This window comes from Cavia porcellus, unplaced genomic scaffold, assembly GCF_034190915.1.
Source record: "Cavia porcellus strain 051 isolate PalLab524CR breed Dunkin Hartley unplaced genomic scaffold, mCavPor4.1 scaffold_9, whole genome shotgun sequence".
Taxonomy (NCBI): domain Eukaryota; kingdom Metazoa; phylum Chordata; class Mammalia; order Rodentia; family Caviidae; genus Cavia; species Cavia porcellus.
The window spans coordinates 50,650,720-50,672,338 of record NW_026947492.1 but is presented as its reverse complement, the minus strand read 5'-3'; the positions used below and the strand labels follow the sequence as shown (position 1 = coordinate 50,672,338).

The 21,619-nt window shown below is 37.7% G+C and overlaps 2 protein-coding genes across 4 annotated transcripts in view; one reads left to right on the top strand and one right to left on the bottom strand.

Moving 5' to 3' along the window:
• Positions 1-21,619, top strand: part of Ankrd42 (ankyrin repeat domain 42) — a 66,483-nt gene that overhangs the window by 33,578 nt on the left and 11,286 nt on the right. For 2 of the 3 annotated variants that reach the window (XM_005003176.4, XM_063256375.1), the window contains exons 5-9: positions 6,534-6,734; positions 9,421-9,546; positions 11,958-12,063; positions 16,536-16,711; positions 19,227-19,353. In XM_005003176.4, coding sequence (XP_005003233.1) covers positions 6,534-6,734; positions 9,421-9,546; positions 11,958-12,063; positions 16,536-16,711; positions 19,227-19,353 — 736 coding nt within the window. Of the gene's footprint in view, positions 1-5,736; positions 5,804-6,533; positions 6,735-9,420; positions 9,547-11,957; positions 12,064-16,535; positions 16,712-19,226; positions 19,354-21,619 lie in introns of all 3 variants that reach the window. The other variant, XM_063256376.1, reaches the window with a different exon arrangement.
• Positions 17,426-21,619, bottom strand: part of Ccdc90b (coiled-coil domain containing 90B) — a 38,253-nt gene continuing 34,059 nt past the window's right edge. The window contains exon 9 of the mRNA XM_063256377.1: positions 17,426-20,084. Coding sequence (XP_063112447.1) covers positions 19,885-20,084 — 200 coding nt within the window. The 3' untranslated portion in view covers positions 17,426-19,884. The remainder of the gene's footprint in view (positions 20,085-21,619) is intronic.

Sequence of the window (21,619 nt, the reverse complement as noted above, 5' to 3'; positions counted from 1 at the left end):
TAAACACTATTCTGTAATCATCATTCAGATTAAGAATAGAATATCATTAGCACCCAAAAGTCTTCCTCATGTCAGTTACTTTTACCCTCTGAAATTGACTACTAAATTCCAATATAAAAAGCATTTTCTTCTCACTTTTTAAAAAATTAGTATTGGGGACTGAACTCATGACTACACGCTTGCAAGGTAGGCACTTAGGCCTGCTGAGGTAAATCCCCAGCCCTCTTGTCACTTTTGAACTCTATAAAATAATGCACAAGTATTTTTTCTATCCACCTTATTTTGCTTTTCCAAACTGGTTGTACCAATACACACACCAGAAGCAGTGTTTTAAAAGTTATTGCTTGTTCCTAGTATTTATTTAATTTATTTAGTTTTTTAGTTTTAATTATTCTGATGACTGTAGAGTGATATCTCCTTGTACTTTAATTTGCAGTTACCTTGATGACTAAGGATACTAAACATCACATACATTATAAGAAATTTGTACCTTTACATGATATATCGTGATTCCTCTTTCTTTCTCCATTGCCCTCCTCTCTCTTCAACTCCTCTTCTCCTTTTTATTTACAAAGTTTTGTTTCCATTTTATCATTATTTGGCCACCCCCCAGTCCCCTTTTCTTTTTTAAAAATTTTATTTAAGGAGAAAAAGAAAAAAAATAGAAAAGGGTACAAGTGATACAGAATTTAAAGAAAAATAAACAGTAGAAAATCACTAGTTAATAGATTACATATTGTCATCTTAGAAATAGTTGTTCAAGTTACAAAATTAAAGCATATAAAGTGGACATTCAAACAGTGAGACTGCAAACAGTTCTGTTGAATGATCCAACAAAAACTCAGAAATATGGTCATCATATTTTATGGCATTTATGTTAATGTCATCCTGTTGTAGGTAGTGCTATCTTATCTCTTGTTCAAAAGAAACTTCCATATTCTGTGATTGTGAAGACATTGTTTTATGCTAGAAATTTTATTATTTTAATTTCTCATTTAGATCTGCAAGCCACCTACAAAAGGCTGTTGCACACATCTTTTGTGTGCAACACATGGCAAGAGTCAGTTTCAAACACACCTGATCATTTCTTTCATTGTCCACTCAAAAAAATCTGTTTCTTTAAATCTATGTAATAATTCTACAACCATATAAGGTATATGTTGTACTCTACTCAAAAAACAGGGCCCCATGATGAAAAATGGGGCAAGACCTCAAGATGACAAACGGGGCAAGATGTCTTTTTTTAAAGAAGCGCTTTTATTTTAGCTGGCCCAGCGACACAGTGCAGATGGAATTTGCAAAGCTATGCAACTGAGTTAGAGTTTTGACTGATTTTTATAGTTCATTTATGATTAGCTTATTGATCATTAAGTACATAGTGATGAGAAACAGAAACAAGGTGGGCCTTTGTTCCCCTTTGCTTGAGATCAGAGGCATTTTGCAGTGGGTGGTTAGCCAATTCATAGCCCTTGGTCTGCCAATTCCAGGAACATTTGTCTCTCGTGAAGGGAACAATGGTTGAGACAGCATCATTTGTCTCTTACAAGGGGAACAAAAGTTGACATAGCACACAAGTCACTAAGGTGAGGGGGATGACGCATTACAGAACAGCAGAACGATGTGGTCAGTTAATTTATAGTATAAAGTATATTTTCTAATAGTGCAATGTATAGGTTAAGAATGTGACCTCCATGGTAGTACATACCTGTGATCCCAGCACTTTGGAGGCTGAGGCAGGAGGATTGTTGCAAGTTTGAGGCCAGCATGGGCTACATAGTGAGTTCAGGGGCAGCCTGAATTATACAGCAAGACCATGTCTCAAAAAACTGAAAAAAGGAAAAAAAGAATGTGACCCAGGACTAGACTTCTTGTATTCAAACTTGTCTCAAAAATACTAATTAACGTATATTTATTGAGTCCTCCTGGGTGGCAGTCCACTTGGAAGTTCTTCGGATAAGCATGGAAAGTAACAAGTCCTTGCTTTCATGTGGTGGTGAGGGAAGAGATAGATAATGATCACATGGGGCTATCTGTCTGGGTAAATATAATGTAGCAAAGAGCAGTAGCAAATATTAGAGAGGTAGAAATTTCAAATGAGGGCTGAGGAAAGCCTTCACTGAGGAAGTGAGAGTTGGGTAAAGACTGAAGGAGTTGAGGAGCTAAGTCTGAAGAAGACCTCCTGGGTGAAGAATGTTTCGGGACTAGGTACCAGCAGGTGTGCAGCAAGTATGTGCATGGCGTGTGGGAACAGCAGCAGGTCAGCGTGGTTGGAAGGGAGTGAAGGGTAAGAGCTGTGTCTAAGGAGGAACTGACCTTGGGAGGTTGGAGGTAAGAGTGGTGCCACCTCACCTAACACTGTCGTGTGATTCACTGCGGTGAGGCTGTGTGGGTAGCAAGGCAAGAAAGAGGGAGAGCAGTCAGCAGCCTAATAGTTAGGCTACTATTTGGGTTGGATTAGTGTAGTGTGGTGTAGTTTAAGAGGCAGCAGAGAGTGAGAACCTAACTGAATTCTACCTATATCTTTTAAGGAACCAGTGGAATTCGCTATGTTACCTAAGGGGATGATAGAAGAGTCGATGAAATAAACAATAAAAAAAATCTAGGTGTGGTGGCATACAGCTGTAATCCCAGTACTTGGGAGGCTGAGGCAGGAGGATCACCATGAGTTTTACACCAGCTTGGGCTACATAGTGAGTGCAAGGCCAGCCTGGAATACATAGTGAGACACTCTCTCAAAAACAACAAAACAAATGAAATAACCCCCAAAACAACTAACTAAAATAAAATTGAAAAAAATGAAAGAGGAACTAAGGATGGCTCCAGGGTTTTGATGAGAAACATGGAATAGATTTTCTGTTGACTAAGATGCAGAAGATTATATAAGGAAAATATATACAAGGAGGATGAGGACTTTAGTTTTTAACATTTAAGTTAGAAACGTCTGTAAGACATACAGCCTGGTGTAGTAGTGCAATCTTTGCAGTTGGAGGTGAGGCAGGAGGACCACTGAGTTTGAGGCCAGTCTGGCTACAAAGTGAGTTGAAGGCTGAACTGCATGGTGAAACCCTGTCTCAAAAAGACCACCAACAACAAAACACTCCAAACAACAACAGCACATTCCAGCATATATGTTGGAATTCCAGCATATATGTTAGCAATCAGAGAAGCCTGTATTTTCAGAGGAAGATTTACTGTGGGAGGAGGACAGGATAGCATGATCTAGGATAGCATGGTATGCACTTACAGTTCAGCTGACCTAGGATAGCATGACATGCACCTATAGTCCAGCTTCTGAACTATGCCAGCTAATATTAATCACCAGTTTGCCTGGATTAAGAGATTGATGAGAGGTGATTTTGATCATGGGGCATGATATACTCATTAGTGATTACTCCAGTGATGTTCACAGCTACCTGTGCTGCTCAGAGGTAGGGCCCATGGGAGGTGGGTCACTGTGGCTGAGCATTCAAGGAGTGTCTCTCTGCTTGTGATCCTCCCTGTGCTCTGCTTCCTGGCTGCCATGAACTGAGCAGGTTTGTACTATCACGCCCCTATCCCACCATGATATTCCTCCCTTATAGCTAGCTGACTGTCATAGTTACTTTTCTCGCATTACTGGGGACAAAATACTCAACCTCCAAAGTTAAAGGGGCATAGGTTTACTTAGCTTACAGTTTGTAGAGGTTTCAGTCTATAATTGTGTGGCTTCAAGGCAGGGTGGCATGGCAGACAAGCATCACAGAGGAGAAACAGTTCACAGCAGGCAGCAGGTAGCAAAGCAACATGGAAGGGACCACAGCTCTTTCTAACCCTTATATCTCATCTAGGCTACTTAGGATGGGTAGCACTCACACTCTTAATCCTAGTGCCCTTGATGCTAGCATTGCACCATGAATGAATTTCAGTGTCACGCACTATTTTTTTTTTATTTAAAGAGAAAAAAGAAAGGACATAAACAAAGCAGTAAAAGGGTACAAGTAATACAGAATTTCAAGAAAAAAATATACAGTAAGAAATCACTAGTTAATAGGTTACATATTGTCTTCTTAGAAACAGTTGTCCAAATTATAAAATTAAAGCATATAAAGTGGACATTCATACAGTGAGATTGGAGACAGTTCCGTTCAATGATACAACAAAAGCTCAGAAATATGGTTTTCCATCCTACACACTCAAACATACATGCAGTTATATCCCTTAGTCCTCCTTCCTTTCCTCTCTTTTTTACAATAACAATTACACTTTTTGGGTTTTATTACTCCCACAGTTCTTATTACTTTTTTTGAAGAGAATAAAACCAAACGTGACTGGGCAAAACAGAGTCAGAACAGAAGGATGGGCATAGTACATGATGCAAAAATAGAATACCAGGTGATCAAAAGTGGTTACCATTGTGTATTTTTTTCAAATCCATTTTATTCAAGGATAAAAAGAAAGAAGAAGAGAAAAAAAGCTACAACAAAATTTCAAAACATGTCAGCTAGGAGGCAACAATACCTTGCACACTGTCATCCCCAAATCTTTCACCAAGAGCATAAGACATCTGTATTCAGTTGTCTGAACAATATTAGCACAAATCTTTCTCTTCAGCAAACTCAGAGAAATCAATAGTATAACTATCTTAATTATTTTTATGTACATATACATACACATATACATATGTTTGTTCTTTCAGCTTGTCACACTAATGAACCAATACAATGTTTACATATGTGTCTTATTTCACTGTATGAATATTTTCAAGTTGCATCCATTTACCTATAAAAGTGTCTAGTTTATCATTCTTTATGGCTGAGTTGTACTCCATTGTATAAAAAAAACACATCTTTTTATCCATTCCTTAGTCAGTGGGCATTAAGATTGTTTCTAAAATCTATTATAAACTGTGCTGCTATAAACATGGGTGCACATATATAACTATGGTATGATGGTTTTAATTCTTTTGGGAAGATACCCAGAAAAGGAATAGTTGGGTTCAGTGGGACCTCCAATCTTAGTTTTTTGAGGACTCTCCATACTGATTTCCACAGTGGTTGCACCAGTCTGCATTCCCACCAACAGTGGAGAAGGGTTCCTTAGGGAACCCCCACAGCCTCTCTAGCATTTTTATTGCTTATTTTCTTGATAATATTCATTCTTTCTGGGGTGACGTGGTCAGTGTTTTAGTTTGCATCTCTCAAATGACCAGTGAGGTTGAACATCTTTTCACATATTTATTTGCTATTTATATTTCTTCATTTAAGAAGTATATATTCATCTCAGATGTCTATGTTTGGATTGGGTCTTTAACTCTATGAGAACTGATTGAGTTCTTTTAATATGTTTCCAATAGTAATCCTTTGTCTGAGGGACAGCTGGCAAACATCTTCTCTCACATTGTGTCACACACACTAGATCCAGCCACCTCTGACAAAGTCCCACCTATGACCACATGGGGCTTTGGGGAGACATCTAGGCCCAAAGCATGACACTGACCATGGATTAAATCATTTCCTCCTTTAAGTTGTGGCTGTGAGGCATTTGGTCTCAGCAACAGAAAAGCTGACCAATATGTGAATTTTGGGACTTCTTTCTCCTGATTTGCATGGCCACATGAGAACTGCCTTCTCTATAGTTAAGGTCTGTATAGCATATGAACTTAACTTCCTCCAAAAGTCAGAGGTATAAAGACTTTGTTGGCCTTTGTAATCACTGCCTCACAACCATTCCTTCTTGTTGTTTTGTTTTTTGAAACAGGGTCTTTCTTTGTAGTTCAGGTTGGGCTTGAACTTGCTATGGAGCCATGGGTGGCCTTGAACTCATGGTGAGTTTTCTGCCTCAGCTTCCTGAATGCTGGGATTATAGGTGTGCACTAGCACACTGAGCATTCATTTTTTTTTAGAAGGGTTTGGGTTGTAGTTCTACCTCTGATCTGTATATTCTCAGAGAAAATTTCTGTCTAAGAAAAAAACTTCCTGTCCATACTGAACTTTAGTTGTTTATGACTATGAAAATATCTTCTGGATATTTTCAACAATTTAAGGTAGAAATGATGTATTTAGTATGTATGCTTAATTTTGACGTAGTCTGTGTTTATAATAAAAATAGTGCAAAGAGTGACAAATATACTGTATAGTGATAAAATAATCATGCTTTTACATAGTAACTTTTTGGTTTATTGTACTTTCCCCCAAATATTAAATTTTTATTTATTTGTATAGTAACTATTTTTCTCTGTAATTTTAAGGTACATAACTGGGATTTCACTTTCTAAGATAATTTTTGGGGTCCTACTTTTTAGGTGGCTGTTAACTGGTCTCTATACAGTCATGCTAAATATAGTCATTTAAGAAGTAGGTCCCTGTTTTGGTGTTACAAAAGACTGGCTGTGGGGGCACAGGATGGGAGCATGGTCCGTTCTCCTTGCTCAGGGCAAGGCTGTTATATGGGGTAGGATGGTCATCTCCCTGTGAGAAATAGAGCTAATTTGTTCTTTGTCAAGTTACTTTTCTTTCAATTTTAACATTAAATTCTTTTTTTTCTGTTACCTATAGTTCATTTGGCAGCCATGGAAGGCCACCTTCACTGTTTTAAATTCCTACTCAGTAGAATGAGCAATGGCACAGAAGCTTTAAAAGCCTTCAATGACAATGGAGAGAATGTGGTGGACTTGGCCCAGAGGTTCTTTAAGCACAATATTATACAGTTTATCCAAAGGGCAGCATGGGGAGGAAATAACCCAGAAGATCAGGAAAGTAAGTCACTAAGCTGAAATGAACTAGCATGTAATGCGATAATAATAATAATAATAATAAAATAATAAGTAAGATATTGGTATAGGAAAACAAAGAACTACTTTTTTTCTTTGGTGTTTTGAGACAAGGTCTTGCTATGCAGTTCAGCCTGGCTTTGAGTTCACTTTGTAACCCAGGCTGGTCTTGAACTCACAATGATCCTCCTGCTCAGCCTTCCGAGTGCTGCGATTACAGGCTTATGCCACCAGGCCCGCCAAAACAAAGAACTTTAAAGGGAAAGTTCCATTAAAATTCATTATATATTCCACATATTCTAGATTCTTCATTATGAAATATTTTATTTTATTTCCTTTTTTTTTGGGGGGGGTACTGGGGATGGAACTCATGACCTCACGCTCACCAGGCTGACACTTATGCCGCTGAGCTAAATCCCCGGCCGTTATGACATATTTTAGACAAAAATGTACAGATATTAACACATAGAGCATTAATATAAGCTAGTAGAATTGAAGTGTTCTATCTCTCTCTCTCTCTTTTTTTTTTTTTTTTTTTTTTTTTTTTTTGGTACTGGGGATCAAACTCTCAACCTCATGGCTTGCCAGGCAGATGCTTATGCTGCTGAGCTAAATTCCCGACCCTGGATCTCTTTCTATAATACCATTACTTCTTTTTTCTTCTTACAAGTAGAATATTATTTTAGATTTATCATTCTGTTATATATAAAAGAATATATAGTATTGAAATCGTCTATCTACCTGTGTTTTTCTCTCTTTAAAACTACATTTTTCAGATGTTTTGTGCTCTGAATGATTTGTGAATGACAATGTGCAATGTACCATTGTTACCTCCTGACGGACATGTTTTGAAATTTTGTTATAGGTTTTTTTCTTCTTCTTCTCATCCTCCTCTTTCTTCTTTTTTTGGTTATTTTTCTTGAAATAAAATGGATTTGGAGGGGAAAAAAAGATAAATGGAAAAAAAAATGCATTCTTGGGCTGGGCCTATAGCTCTGTGGTACATCACCTGCCTGGCAAGCAAGAGCTTGTTAGTTCAATTTCTGGTAACAAAAAATCACTTTCTTTACAAAATAAGAGATAAAAATAAGCACAAAGCACAAAAAAGATACAAAAGAAAAATTCATTCTGTAACTTTTCTAAATAATTTGAATTTCTTTTTTAATTAATTAGGTTTATTTGTGCATTTTAAATATATATAATGATCACATTCATCATAAGAATTTGTGCCTGTACACAAAATATCTTGTTCTTTTTCCCCATTTCTCTACCTTTCTTTCAACCCCTTTCCCTCTTCATTTACAAAGCTTTGTCTCCATTTTCCCTTCCTTTTCTCATTTTTTCTTTTCTCTTTCTTCCTTCCTTTCCCCTTCCCCTAGTTCCCCTTGTCATTTGAACATTTTCTTCCTATTTTATAATATTTGTTATATATGTTGGTACTTATTTAATATTTTAGTTTCTCACACCAAAGAAACAATGTAGTATTTACACATGTATGTTCGATTTATTTTACTTAAGAGGTCTCAAGGTGCCTCCATTTACCTAGAAGTATCTGAAGTTTATCCTTTATGTCTGAGAAGTATTCCATTGTAAATAATTTGAATTCCCCCATATATATGTATGTGTGTGTGTATTATACATATATATATATATTTATATATATATATATATAATATATATATATATTTTTTGAGTCAGTCTTGCTATATAGTTCAGACTGGCCTTGAATGTACTGTGTAGCAATCACAGTAAGTTCAAATTAGGCAATTCTGCCTCAGCTTCCTGAGTGCTGGGATTATAGGCATGTGCTATTGCACCTGTCAGTTTCTTTCTTTCTCTGTCTGTTTGCCTGTCTGTGTCTCTCTCTCTCTTTTTGTAATTTTTAAGAGAGTAAAACAGAAGAGTAAAAAGGAATAAAGCCGTGATCCACATTGTTACTATATTGTATATTGTTAATCTCTAAATAGTGCCCAGACAACCAGCCCCAGGCTGGCAAAGTCAAACAGACAAGTAAATGTCAGGTTGTTTCCCTGCTTCAGTTACTATCATCTCAGCCTGGGTCACGTCTGACTACTTGGGGCGGGGCACAGGTGGTTCCTTGGTGCTTCTACCCAGCTGACGGCCTCCACCATGCACAGGGTGGGGTCTGCATTGCTTCCTTGCTCTCTCTTCCCAGCAGCCAGTAGGGCCTCTGATGGCGCCTGGTGGGTGAGGACTGCATTGCTTTCTTACTGTTTCTCCCTATCTGGTAAGGCCATCACCCATGGTTTTCTTGTTTCCTGAATTCCTGAATTATTGATCTCTATGAGTTTGAAGTCTCAGTTCAGATCCTTCCTGTGTCCAGGGGACCCACCTTTTCCCTCTTTCTCTTCCTCATGTTGCTATATTCCAGGGTTTGGACACCAAAACTTGGAGAGGTTCTTTTTGTGCTGCTCACCACTCTACCATTTTCACAGAAGTCCTAACTGGAATTTCTATAGATTTTTGATTCTAGTGATTTAATTTTATTTTTAACTGATACAAATATTTTCTCTTTCACTTTGATTATGGTATCCTTTCAAAGAGCAACTGTATAAGAATATAATTTATTAAAATGACAATTGTTGATAGATTAAGGTAAGAAAAGAATAAATTCATGTATTTACTGAAATGCTGAATTTTCTTATTCATAGTGTTAGCATTTCCGGGTCATGTGGCTGCCTGTAAGGGTAATTTGGAAATGCTTAAGACATTATTAGAAGATGGCATAATCAACTTTAATGAGCGTGATGATAATGGATCAACTCTGATGCATAAAGGTGAGCTGTAATATTTGTTTCATTTTCAGTTTTTTAAATATATGTATGCATGTATGTTTTTTTAAGGCAGGGTCTCGCTATGGTTGGCCTTGAACTCATTGTGTAGTACAGGCTAGCCTAATTTGCAGCAGTCTTCCTGTCTCAGCCTCTTAAGAGTTGGGATTACAGGTGTACACCAAATGCATTTTCAATTCAGCTAAATTGCTGCTGAGTTATTCACCTTTAAAAGTACAAATACGTGAAATACATGAGAGCATGAAACTTTTTTTCTGATGCCCTAGTGGATATCAGTCTATCTTACATGGTATATAGAATACCTTATTTTCAATTCAGGTGGTATAATGCTTTTTAATGGTGCCAGACATTTATACATTGTCACATATGTGGATAATTCCAACAGAATTTACATTAGTGAAGATGGGAAACACACTGCTGTGAAGTTTCTTAGAATGAAATTTTTAAAAATGACCTGTTCATGTTGAGATGAAAAATTTATAGAATTGTTTTCTTTAGACTGCTAAGAAAATGTTTTTAATTTCGCAAAAATGATCAATGAACTTTATTAGATTTGAACATGTTTTTAAGATGTCTCTTTTTCTCCTTTCTATATAGAATTCTGTATTCGTTAGATTTTCCATGTTTGTAAGTCAGACTTTGGCTCAGTATTGAGACTCTAGGAATTATACTTTTTAGTTTTCCTTTAAAAAAATCAAAAGCAAATATTTAAAGCTTGTGGTTAAAGTTTGCATTCTACCTCATTTGTGATGGTGTTGAGTTTCTTCATAATCTGGTGTTGTGTGAATCTCAAAACTCTTAGAGAAGAAAGGTCATAGACTTGTTAATACAGCCATGGGCCTGAATTGAACTTTATTTGGAATCAACTTCTGACAGTTCCCAAACTGTATATTATTTCCTCCTTATGTTTTTATCTTGTTAAACTTTGTTTAATCCATATAAAATATAAAATCTACAAAAGTGTAGTTTATGTCATTAAGTGTGGCTTAAGAAGCTGTAAAGTCTGAGTTGTTAAATGTCCCATTCGGAAGGGGCCGTCCTCCACATCACGTGACACTGCCCAGGAGTGGAGAGCAAGTCACTGTTCTGCTGGAACGCAGCTCCCTGCAGAGCTAAATTCAGCATCAGGAAAGAGCAAAAAGTATTTTAAGATAAAAGACGTCTTACTAGGAGATGGGGAAGGAGAAAGAGAGATGCTGGACAGCTACTCCTGATGAGTAGGGAGAATTTGAAGTGAATTGATTGTCTATTCTAGTCTATAGCTTCTTTTCACTGAGATCCTTGAAGGCTTCTGGAAACTGATTGGTTTCCTGGCTTGTCTTTTACCCTAATTTTGGATTGTTTTCTGGTTTTGGGACTTTTTCTTGACCTTTGGTGGAGGATAATATTTTGAGTGGCGGCCTTATGGAAAGGTAGTTTTGGTTTATAGATTAAGTAAAGGAAAAGTTTGCAATTCTTATGTTAATTGCATTACCTGGGAATTTCTAGATCATGTCTGTCACCTCTGCCTGCCTGCCTGCCTGCCTTCCTTCCTTTTTCTCTCTTTCTCCCCCTCTCTCCCTCCCTACCTCCCTTCCTTCCTTGTGCAGGGTATTGAACCCAGGGCATCCACTTTGTCATAGCTGCTTTTGTCTTTTAGACTGTGGCTGCAGAGGTCAAAACTGAATTTTTAACATAAAGCTCAATGAGCCCTTTCCCCTAGTTTTCTCCCTGTATATAGGCCCACGGTCTCTACATAACAGTCAGAATAATGACTATATATTTATATATGTGTGTGTATTATACAGTCATGTGTACATATACACACAACAAATGCAGAAGCAAGATTTTTGATGTATATATGGATGCATACTAAATTGGGCAAACATAAAAGTGTAAATAAGGACCAAAATGTATAATAGATATTGTAAAATGGGAAGAAAATGTTCCAATGGAAAGGGGACGTAGGGAGCAGGGAGGGCGAAAGGAAGGAAGGGAAATGAAAAAAATGAGAAAAGAAGGAAAAATTGGAAACAAAGCTTTTGTAAATAAGGAGAAGAGGGGTTGAAGGGAGGCAAAGGGGTTGGGAAAAAAGAATCAAGTTATATCATGTATAGGTAAAAACTCCCTATCATGAGGGTTATCATTGTACCTAAAAGTGCCAATAAACTCAATTAATAAAAAAAGTAGATATTTCATTAAGTATTTGTCAGATGAATGAATAAGTAAAAGTAACCTACTTTTCTTACTGCAAGAAATACTTTCAATACCCTATATAATAATGCAAGAAATAATACTTATAATATCCTATGTAATAGTCTATAATTGTAGTACCCAAACTTTTAGAAAGTAATTATTAATAGCAATTTTCTTTTGTGCATATCTTTTCTGTCTCCCTTACCCCCTTTTCTTAACAGCTGCTGGACAAGGCCACATGGAGTGTTTGCAGTGGCTAATAAAAATGGGAGCTGACAATAATATCACCAACAAAGCAGGGGAGAGACCCAGTGATGTGGCTAAGAGGTATAGACAACTGTCTGCTTTGCTCCTCACTCTTGTTTATAAAGTTTGACATAACTATCCTGTACTCAGAAATATAATGGAATTTTAGAGTATTCAATTAAAGCTAATGCAATCATAATATTCAAACTGAATTGGCATTTGACATTGTATCAGTTCTTCTCTCCAAAATCTCAAATGGAGGTAGAATTTGTCTCCTTTCCTGGGGGTAGGACCACTTAGAAATGAGGAGAAAGTTGTTACAATGACTAACATTTAAGGGAGCCAGGGCTGAGGAATGCTAAGTGTTTCGTAGTGATCAAACCTGTGTTTAACAATGAGTCATTCCTCTTTGATGCCTGTAGCACTTGATAAAAAGGAATTATCAACATTGATAGCTAAAAGCAATCATAAGGGTTTTAAAATATTTGGGGATTTACATCTGAATTAAAGCACCACCAACTCATTCAGGTCAAGTCCTCAAGTGATATTTAATCCACATCTGTTTGCTCATTTGTCTTTTGCTTCAACTTTCTATCTACTAGTGCTGGTTTGTCTTAGTTACTTTTTACTCGTTGCTGTGACAATACCTGATGCCCAAAGTTGGGAAACGAAAGGTTTATTTCTTACAGTTTTTGGAGGTTTCAGGCCATACTCAAATGGCTGCAAGGCAGGGTGGCATGGCAGGGCCACAGTTCATGGCAGCTGCAAACAACAAGGCAGAAACCCGCAAGACAGTGAGACATACCTTCTTCCTGCCATTACATTGCATCCTGGCTCCACCCCTAGGCCAGTGTAGCACTCATACCCCCAATCCAAGCGCTAGACAATGAACCAATTACAAATGCACAATGCAAATACATGAGGCCTGGAGGCCACCAACATAAACCATGACATTCCACCCCTGGCCCCCAGAACTCATATACATCCTTTATACCAAAGACATTTAGTCCATCTCCAAGAGTTGCCAAAGTCCTAATAGTTTCAGCATTGCTGAACAGTCCAAATCCCAAGTCTCTGCCAAGATCTATGGCAAACTCTTAACTGTAACCCGTTGTACAAATGAAACAAGGTTAAACATTTCTGAAATGCAAAGGTACAAGATAAACATTACCATTCCAAAAGTTACAAACAGGGGAATATAAAGCATTGGAAATAAAGCAAGTTCAACATCCAGGGGGGCAAACATTAAGTCCTAGAGTTTCATGCTCAGCATTTGAAGCAGTCTGGTTGCAAGCTCCAAAAGGCTTGGGTGATTCCACCCCCATGGCACTTCCAGGGATTTCAGCTCCCACAACTTTTCTCTTAAATCCTCTCTGCTCACTTTTTGCAGCTTTCCGTGGATCACCTGTTCCTGGCTTTTCCAAACTTCTGAGGTCTCCACTGCATCTTTGGCTTCACCCTTACATCTTTACAAATTTCCCTCTCAGGGATACACTGCTTAGCCACCTAGGCCCTTTGCAATTGAGGTGGAAGCTGTCTTACCCTCAGAATTTGTGCATTTTCCTTGCACCTAAAATCAGCACCATGTGAATGCCACCAAGGTTTGCTGCCATCTGGAGTAGTAGCCAGGCTTTTTTCTCTCTTGGCTGTAGGGTTCGATTGCCTGGATCATTGCGCTCTGTGAAACTGATTGTAAAGAAAAGCTTCTCTATGTTGCTGCCATTCTGGAACCTCATGTGGCCTCCATCGCTATTCTGGAGCATAGTGTGCTGCAGCTTTCTCCTCTGAGAAAAATTCTTTCACTTTTCAGTTTTGAGGCTGCAAAGGGTGGTGACCCACTGCTTCCTGGGATACGCCGGGGCCATCTTTCTTATCTCTCTGTTTCGTCTCAGCAATTGAAGTCTCAACTCCATCTTTATAATCCATAGCTTTTTGGAGTTTTCCTTCTGGCCAAACTCACAGTATTGTAAATTATCCTGCTGAGCTCTTTGCTCTTGATTTGCAACATAAAGCTGGCTTTTAAAAGCCCCCAACAATAGTCATGCCACAGCCTCAACATTTGACTGCCTTGAAATTTCCTTTTCCAGGTTAATCAGTCCATTGCCCTTTGTCTCAGTCTCAGGCAAAGTCTCTGGGCAGGAGCAAAACTTTCTGCCAAGCCGTAACACACATCATGGGGAGTCCAACAACCAGTGCAGTCCTTCTTCCCAGCAGAAACCTCCAAAGCCTGGTCTTTACCATGAGGCTTTCAGTCGGTGTTCTGGTCTTCTGAGTTCTGACCAGAATCTTCTCTACAGAACAGTCTAAGCTGCTCCAGCTCTATGCATCCAGGTGACATTTCAGAACCTTTCCAAACTCTGCCCACAAGCCTTTCCAAAGCCTCTCGAGAAACATGGTCAGATAGAGTCACAGCAAACGACCCCACTCCTCTGTACCAAATTCTGTCTTAGTTACTTTTTACTGATCACTAAGACAAAACACCTGATGCCCAAAGTTGGGAAAGGAAAGGTTTATTTCTTACAGTTTTTTGGAGGTTTCAGTCCATACTCAGTTGGCTTCAAAGCAGGGTGGCATGGCGGAGCCGCACTTCATGGCAGCTGCAAACAGCAAGGTGGAAACCACCAAGAGAGCAAGACATGCCATCACATCCTGGCTCCACCCCTATGTGGGTATAGCACTGACACCATCAATCCAAGCACTATACAATGAACCAATCACAGATGCATAATGCAAACGCATGAGGCCTGGGTGCCACTGATATAAACCATGACATGGTTCTTCCATGATTAGAATTCAGATTAGCTCTTGTTATCAGGGAGGTCATTACCTTGTTCAGAGACAGAAATACAAAGGTTCTTAGTCATTATAATCATTGTATCCTATAACGTAGTGTGTATAAAGTATAACAAGGATGGAAGATAAGCACCACAAGCAAGCCCTCCTATCTGTAGACTGGGTATGGGGAAGGGGAAACATGGGGTAACACTAACACAGATGATGCTAGAGTTATGAAAGAAGCTGCAGAGGGATAGAATTTAGAAAGTGCTCACGGAAGAAAACTATTTTTGAAGTAATATTTATCCTGAACATTTAAAATAATTATTGGCTATTTGTGGTTTAGAACTACTTGAATTTAAAGCAGTGTCTGTGATGTTTGCCCTGATGCTTGGGCCTAGTGATTCTCTGAATTGCTGGACAAATTGTGTTTGTGAGCTCATGTTCCTTAAAGTTTTGTCTGTGAAATTACTTTGATGCTTTTAGTGTGGTTTTATTGTTCCACATACCTGGAATCATTATCAGCTCATCTATTTTTATTTTAAAAAACCACAACAGTATTAAGGTATAGTTGATGTAGTAAAATGCACATATTTGTACAATACAAAATAGTATATTTTTGAATGTAGAAACCTATGAAATCATTAATATAAGTAAATATAGTGAACATATTCATTACTTCTAAAAGTCTTTATCTGCCACTTCATTGTCTCTCTCATTCCCTAGTGTCCTTTCCCCAAGCAAATGCGGATCTGATTTTGTCTCCATAGATTAGTTTGCATTTTCTAGAGTTTTATAAAACCAGAATCATACAGTATGTACAGATAAGTGTTGCTTAATGTGGTGATATGTTCTGAGATTGGTGATTTCAGTGTAGTGCAAATATCATAGAACGTACTTGTACAAATTTAGGTGAATTAGCTTACCACATAGCTAGGCTTTATAGCATAGTCTATTACTGTTAGACTATGAACTTGTACAATGCATTTAATGTATTGAACAATGTAGAAGTAAAACTTACTGAACCACAGGCTGAAAACTAAGTTTTCAATTCCTTTGGTAAATACTTAGAAATAAACTTGCTGGACCAGATGTTCAGTGTATATCTTAACTTTATAAAGAACTGCAAAGTGCCTTCCAATGTGGCCTTGTCAGTTTGCATTCCCATCAGCCATGGATAAGAATTTCTGTTGTTGTCATTCTCACCAGCATTTGGTATTGTCAAGTTTTTTGAATTTCATAATTTGAGTAGATATGCCATGGTACCTCATTACGATTTTAATTTGCATTTTTCTAGTGAAATTTTGAGAATCTTTTTTTACAAGTGCTTTGGGTTGGGTTAAAGGGACGAATGCTGTAGTTAGCCCTAAGGATAACTGGAACCAGAACTAGTTCTACCACTTAAATTAGGCTAATAAGAATAGTACATATCAAGCATCATATAGGGTGGTCCTGGGCTCCATGTTCCAATGAGTACCTCTGTTCAGGGGCACACCAAATAATTCTTCTGGTATTAGATTTCCTCTCCTAGTGGATTTTTTATGGCCTGTAAAAAATGGAATCAGGCCTGTAAAATGGAATTTTAGGGTCCAGTAATGCTTTAAGTTTCCCACATAGCCGAATTAATGCTAAATTGTCACTGAGCCTTAGGTGCAGATTTGCTTCTTGCATGATAGGTAGATTCATGGAAGAGCATTCAGAGTAGAACTGCCTAAGTATAATCTGCAGGTTAAATTTGAAGATTGTGGATATCATTAAGTTTTGATTCTTTTCTACAGATTTGCCCATTTGGCAGCAGTAAAACTGTTAGAAGGGGCACAGAAATATGATATAGATGATGAGAATGAAATAGATGAAAATGATATGAAGTTTTTTATGAGGCATGGTGTGGAGGGAAGCACTGATGCTAAGGAAGATTTATGTCTGAGTGAGTCGGATAAAACCGATGCCAGAAGTAAGTATGTTGCCTCATATTGTATTGTGTTATATTGTTTGTATTGTATTTATTTTTAGTTAAATGATCATTTTATTGCTTTAGTACATAGACAAATTTATGCCACCAGGCCAGAGGCTGTGGATGACTCATATGTCCAGTTTGGTGAGGAGGACCCGCTTGGTCTTACAGTATTGAGCCAATTGGTGAGTCTAGATGAGAATCAGACAGAACTTGGCATCCTTATCATTCTTATTTCTCTCAAGATGCTTTCTTCCTGAGTGGCAAGCATCCTTTTTCATTTTTAATATTGGAATTTGAACTCAGGACCTTGCACTTGCCAGGCAGGCACTTGTGCCACTGAGCTATATCCCCAGCCCTCACTATGCTTTCTTAAATATGTAAGTGATATAGATCCTCAGAGAGATCAGGAGCAAGTCCTTTGGACTTAAGGCTCCTCAAGGTTTTATTACCCATCACAAAATGTTCTTGTGCAATATCATGAGGATCTCACAGGATCACTGATTTGTGAGGGTCTCAGGCCCTTCCCGGTCAGTTTGTAACAATCTGCTCCTTCATGTTGGGAACACCACAGTGATAAGGCAGAGTGACTGGGACAGGCCTTTCCTGGGAGTATGCATGTGATCCTTGATGGTGACCAGTTTATTTTTTAATTGTTTGTGCTTTGGTTTCTTAGAGATTCTTTGAGAATGAAGGATTTAGAACTACAGAACATGGTCTTGTAGAATTTATTTATTCTGGAATTATTTTAGGAGATATTTATGAAGAGACCATTGTCAGAAAACAAAGAAATTTCAAAAGATTGTTTCAGAAGGGACTAACAACATGCTAACACTTGTTTCTGTGGTATGCTCCATAGAAATGAGCTCTTAGCACCTTTTGTATACAATGAAGATCACTAATGCCCAGTTGGGGGTGCTTGCAGTCAGTGAAGGGATAGTATTATAGCAAGTCATGTGCTGTATTATTATCCAAATTTAATTTTTTTTAGAGGAAAAGAAATCAAAGGACTAGATGATACCTTCTTGGGATACTAGTATTTTGCTAGAGCAGCTACAAAGGACTGGTTGGATTTTTTGACATTCTAGATATTCCTGGAAATGAGCTTCAGTTCAGGGAAGTTTTTTGTGAATTAGGTTTAAGGCTATGGCATCACAGAGTCCTATAACTATCTGAGGTTTAACTACTTGTTCTAGATTGCTGTTACATGTCATCTAACCTCCATTCAATTAGTACGTCCAGTAACAAGGAAGGTCATTTTCTTTTTGACAGTTTCTATGAGGATTTAAATGTGCAAAGTATTTAGTGTAGTGTCTTACACATCATGCATTTTATAAATATGATAGTTATTATTTTTGTTGCAAATTTTGCCCTTTATTCAGTTGAAATCTGTCATCCTGAAGTTAATCCCAGTTAATGCTAGCTTTTACCTCTGTGAACCTCAAGAACAGGTCTTTGAAAACATATCCTTTCAAATATTGCAAGCTAAATAGCTATAACTTTTTCAAATATGGCTTTTATCATGTGTGGTGGTTCTGTTTATCCCACAGGATTATCTGAGGAGATTTTATTAACCATAGATGCCTGAATTTGTAGGTATGAAATAGAGTTCAGTATATTTTATTTAATATACCTCAGTTGATTTTGGCAGCTGTAGTTTGGAATTTGTAGCTCTAACATCTTGGCAGATCAATCAGAATGGTATATGTTAGGAAGAAGAGGCTGTAATTTGTTATCTTGGTCCTTGGAAGCAGAATTTCTCAACTTTTTTACTCTTGATATTTTGTTCCAGAAAATTATTTTTGTTTTGAGGGGGAGGGGTTCCTGTCCATTATAAAATGTTTAGTAATATCCTGAGCCTCTGCTGACTAGATTCCAGTTGCCTGTCCTTTTCTTCCTCATTCTGAGTTGTGAAAAGCAAAAAATATCTCTAGATATTGCCAGTTGTCCCTTGAGTGGTAAAATCAGCTCTCATTGAGAACCACAGCCAAAAGGATGGAAAACAATTTTGACAGTTGGAGAATAGCTCGAAAAATCTTTCAACATACTTTTTCCTTCAACTATCCTCTAGTAGAGTTTTTCTTTTTGCATAGATATACAAGTAACTAATCACAAAACTTGAGGCTGAATTCTGGTTTATTTAAAATTAGTCATGCATATTTAACTTTTTGGAAAATTTATAACATACTGTAGATAATATATGATCCTATTATATAGCACTAGTCCTAATACACTGCTGGTTTTCTTTAAACATTGTTCATAGTGTTAATAGTTATCATAAGTTGATACTTGCCCTAGTAGAAGGGGAAGAATCTCCTACTTAGGTATATCATTGCTTGTTCCTTCAAATATTCTATTAACAATATTTATCCTTTTATGTGTAATATATGCTGCTCTCCAGCTTCCTACTCAACCACAGAGACAGTGGCTCTAGGAGGAGAAAATGTATGAGAGGATTAGTACCCTGAGAACATGTTATCTATCTAAATTAGGTTCTTATTCAACTGTCTTGCAGTGAGAGCTTATAAGAAGATTATAGAATTGAGACACCTACTGGAAATTGCTGAGAGCAACTACAAACATTTGGGTGGGATAACAGAAGAGGATCTAAAGCAGAAGAAAGAACAGCTTGAGTCTGAAAAGTAATGTCCTTAACACTGAATTTGTATTTAGGTACCTTTCTGAATACCATATGAAAATTTTTTGATTAGCAACTTGTTCTTTTTTTTTTTTTTTTTTTTTTTGTCTTTTTCATTTTTATCGGTACCAGGGATCGAACTCACGACCGCCTGCTTGCAAGGCAGGTGCTTATGCCGCTGAGCTAAATCCCCAGCCCCCAGCAACTTGTTCTTTCATCTCATCAAGCATATTAGGATCCATCAAAGCTCCTAGATGGAAGATTTAAGATTCTTTTTTTAAAAATTGTGGTAAAATGCATTATTTTACCTTCTTAGCCATGTTAAGTGTTTAACTCAGTAGTGTTAAATACATTCACATGGTTGTGCAGCCAATGTGCAGAACTGTCTTCATCTTGCAAAACTGACGCTCCTTAAGGAATTGAGATTTTTTGAGACCACAGCTATGTTGAGCTTTCAGCCAGCACAAATGACAGTGTTTTAACATTCCCATCAGAATGAACTGCACACTCAAAGAATCTGAGAGCCACTCCTGGCTCACTGACTGTAGCACCCATGAGAGAGTGCTCTTGTGCCTGGAGGCTGCGAGCAGTTGTTTACTGTTTCTCCATTTACTTGCTCCACCCAAGGTTGGCTCCTTGGATATCTGGTACTCCTCTGATTAATTAGTGGCTGCTGGACTAGACGATTCATGTGCTTCTTCTCTTCTACTGCCTCTATACCTGTGCGTCTGCTTTCTAGAGAGAAAAGAAAATGAGATTTCTAATTTAGCTCAGATGCATATCTCTAAAGAGAATGGCATATGGATTCCCTTTCTCCTACTGTGCTTTCCATGCCCTTTCCTTTGCTTGTGTCTCTTTCCTTCATACCCTTAAAAGCTCCTGTTTCCCTTTCCTCCTCCTTTTAAACTAGCCTCAATGAAAGGTCCACTAAATATAATCAGAGTAATATCTAAATATTAACACGTACTACTTCCATGGATGGATAACTTGTATATTTAAGCAGAAGACAAAACCTTGGTCTAAAACATTCTGTCTCCTACTGTAATTTTAAATACTGGGAAGTTGCTGCAGAACACTGGAAAAAAATGAGTGGTCTTCTTGGAAATAGCATCATGTAGGCAGCCATCCACTGCCTCATAGTATTTAAAGTGGTTTGAGATGTAGAATACTTTTATTATTGGCCTTGCCTGAAGATTCTAATTGAAAATTCTTAGAACCTTTGTAATCTAGAAAAGCTCTTCATAGTAGAGCAATTATTTCTTATAAAATTTCAGTTTCCTTGGCTCTCTTCTAAAGCAGATCACTATACTACCACTACTGCTGATTTCTATATAACCAATATTCTGAACACTACTGTCTGCTGGTCACTCAATAAGCAACATAACCCATGTAAATTTCACAACCCCTTGAGCTATTATAACATTCTGTAGATTTGGAAACCAAGACTTAATATAGAGGCTAAGTAACAAGTTAACAAATGGAATAGTAAGAGGAGAGGTATAGCCAGAATTTGAGGCTGTCTGTGACGCCAACCTGTTTAACAATATGATTTTAACAATCCTTAAAGGAACTTTCACTCTAATGGTCACAGAATAGTCTGTCAGAGTGAAATGGTATTCAATATAAGTGTGTGTGCATATGTGGCACTGGGGACCAAACTGAAAGCCTTGTGTACTACAGGCAAGTACTTCACCACTGAGCTGTACTCCTAGCTCTTAACATGATTTTCGAACTGATTATTAAAAAAGAATTTAAAAATTGTGTTAACCTTTGCACCAGAATGTGCCTTCATATCGGGTAGGACTGCATGATTTAAATTGCATTCTGAGTGAGCTTTAATTTTTCCCTGTTGGTCTCCACTTTGTGTTAAGCACGTCTTAAAACATTTACTCTTTGGGTAAAACTCCTGATCATAAATATAGTTGTACAGAAAAGTAGATACATACTGATTTGAGGGATATTCTTTGATTTTTTGTTGTTACCCATTAGATCAGACTCATAATACAACAAAATACAATTGTATTACTCTATCCTGATTTTCCCTTCTTACATGCTGAACTTCCAGGCTTCCATCGTCGACATTCCTCTTCCTTATCGCTCCGTATATCTGTACCAGAACTACTATTGCATACTCTTAGACTGCCCTTCTTAGCACCTGACCCCAATCCAGCATGCTTTTGGAATTCTGTGCCTGTCACCACCCAGCTATATGGCAGATAAAATCCCTGACTCAAGTTAGCACTTTTTGTCTAGATTTAGTTTGTGTTTGT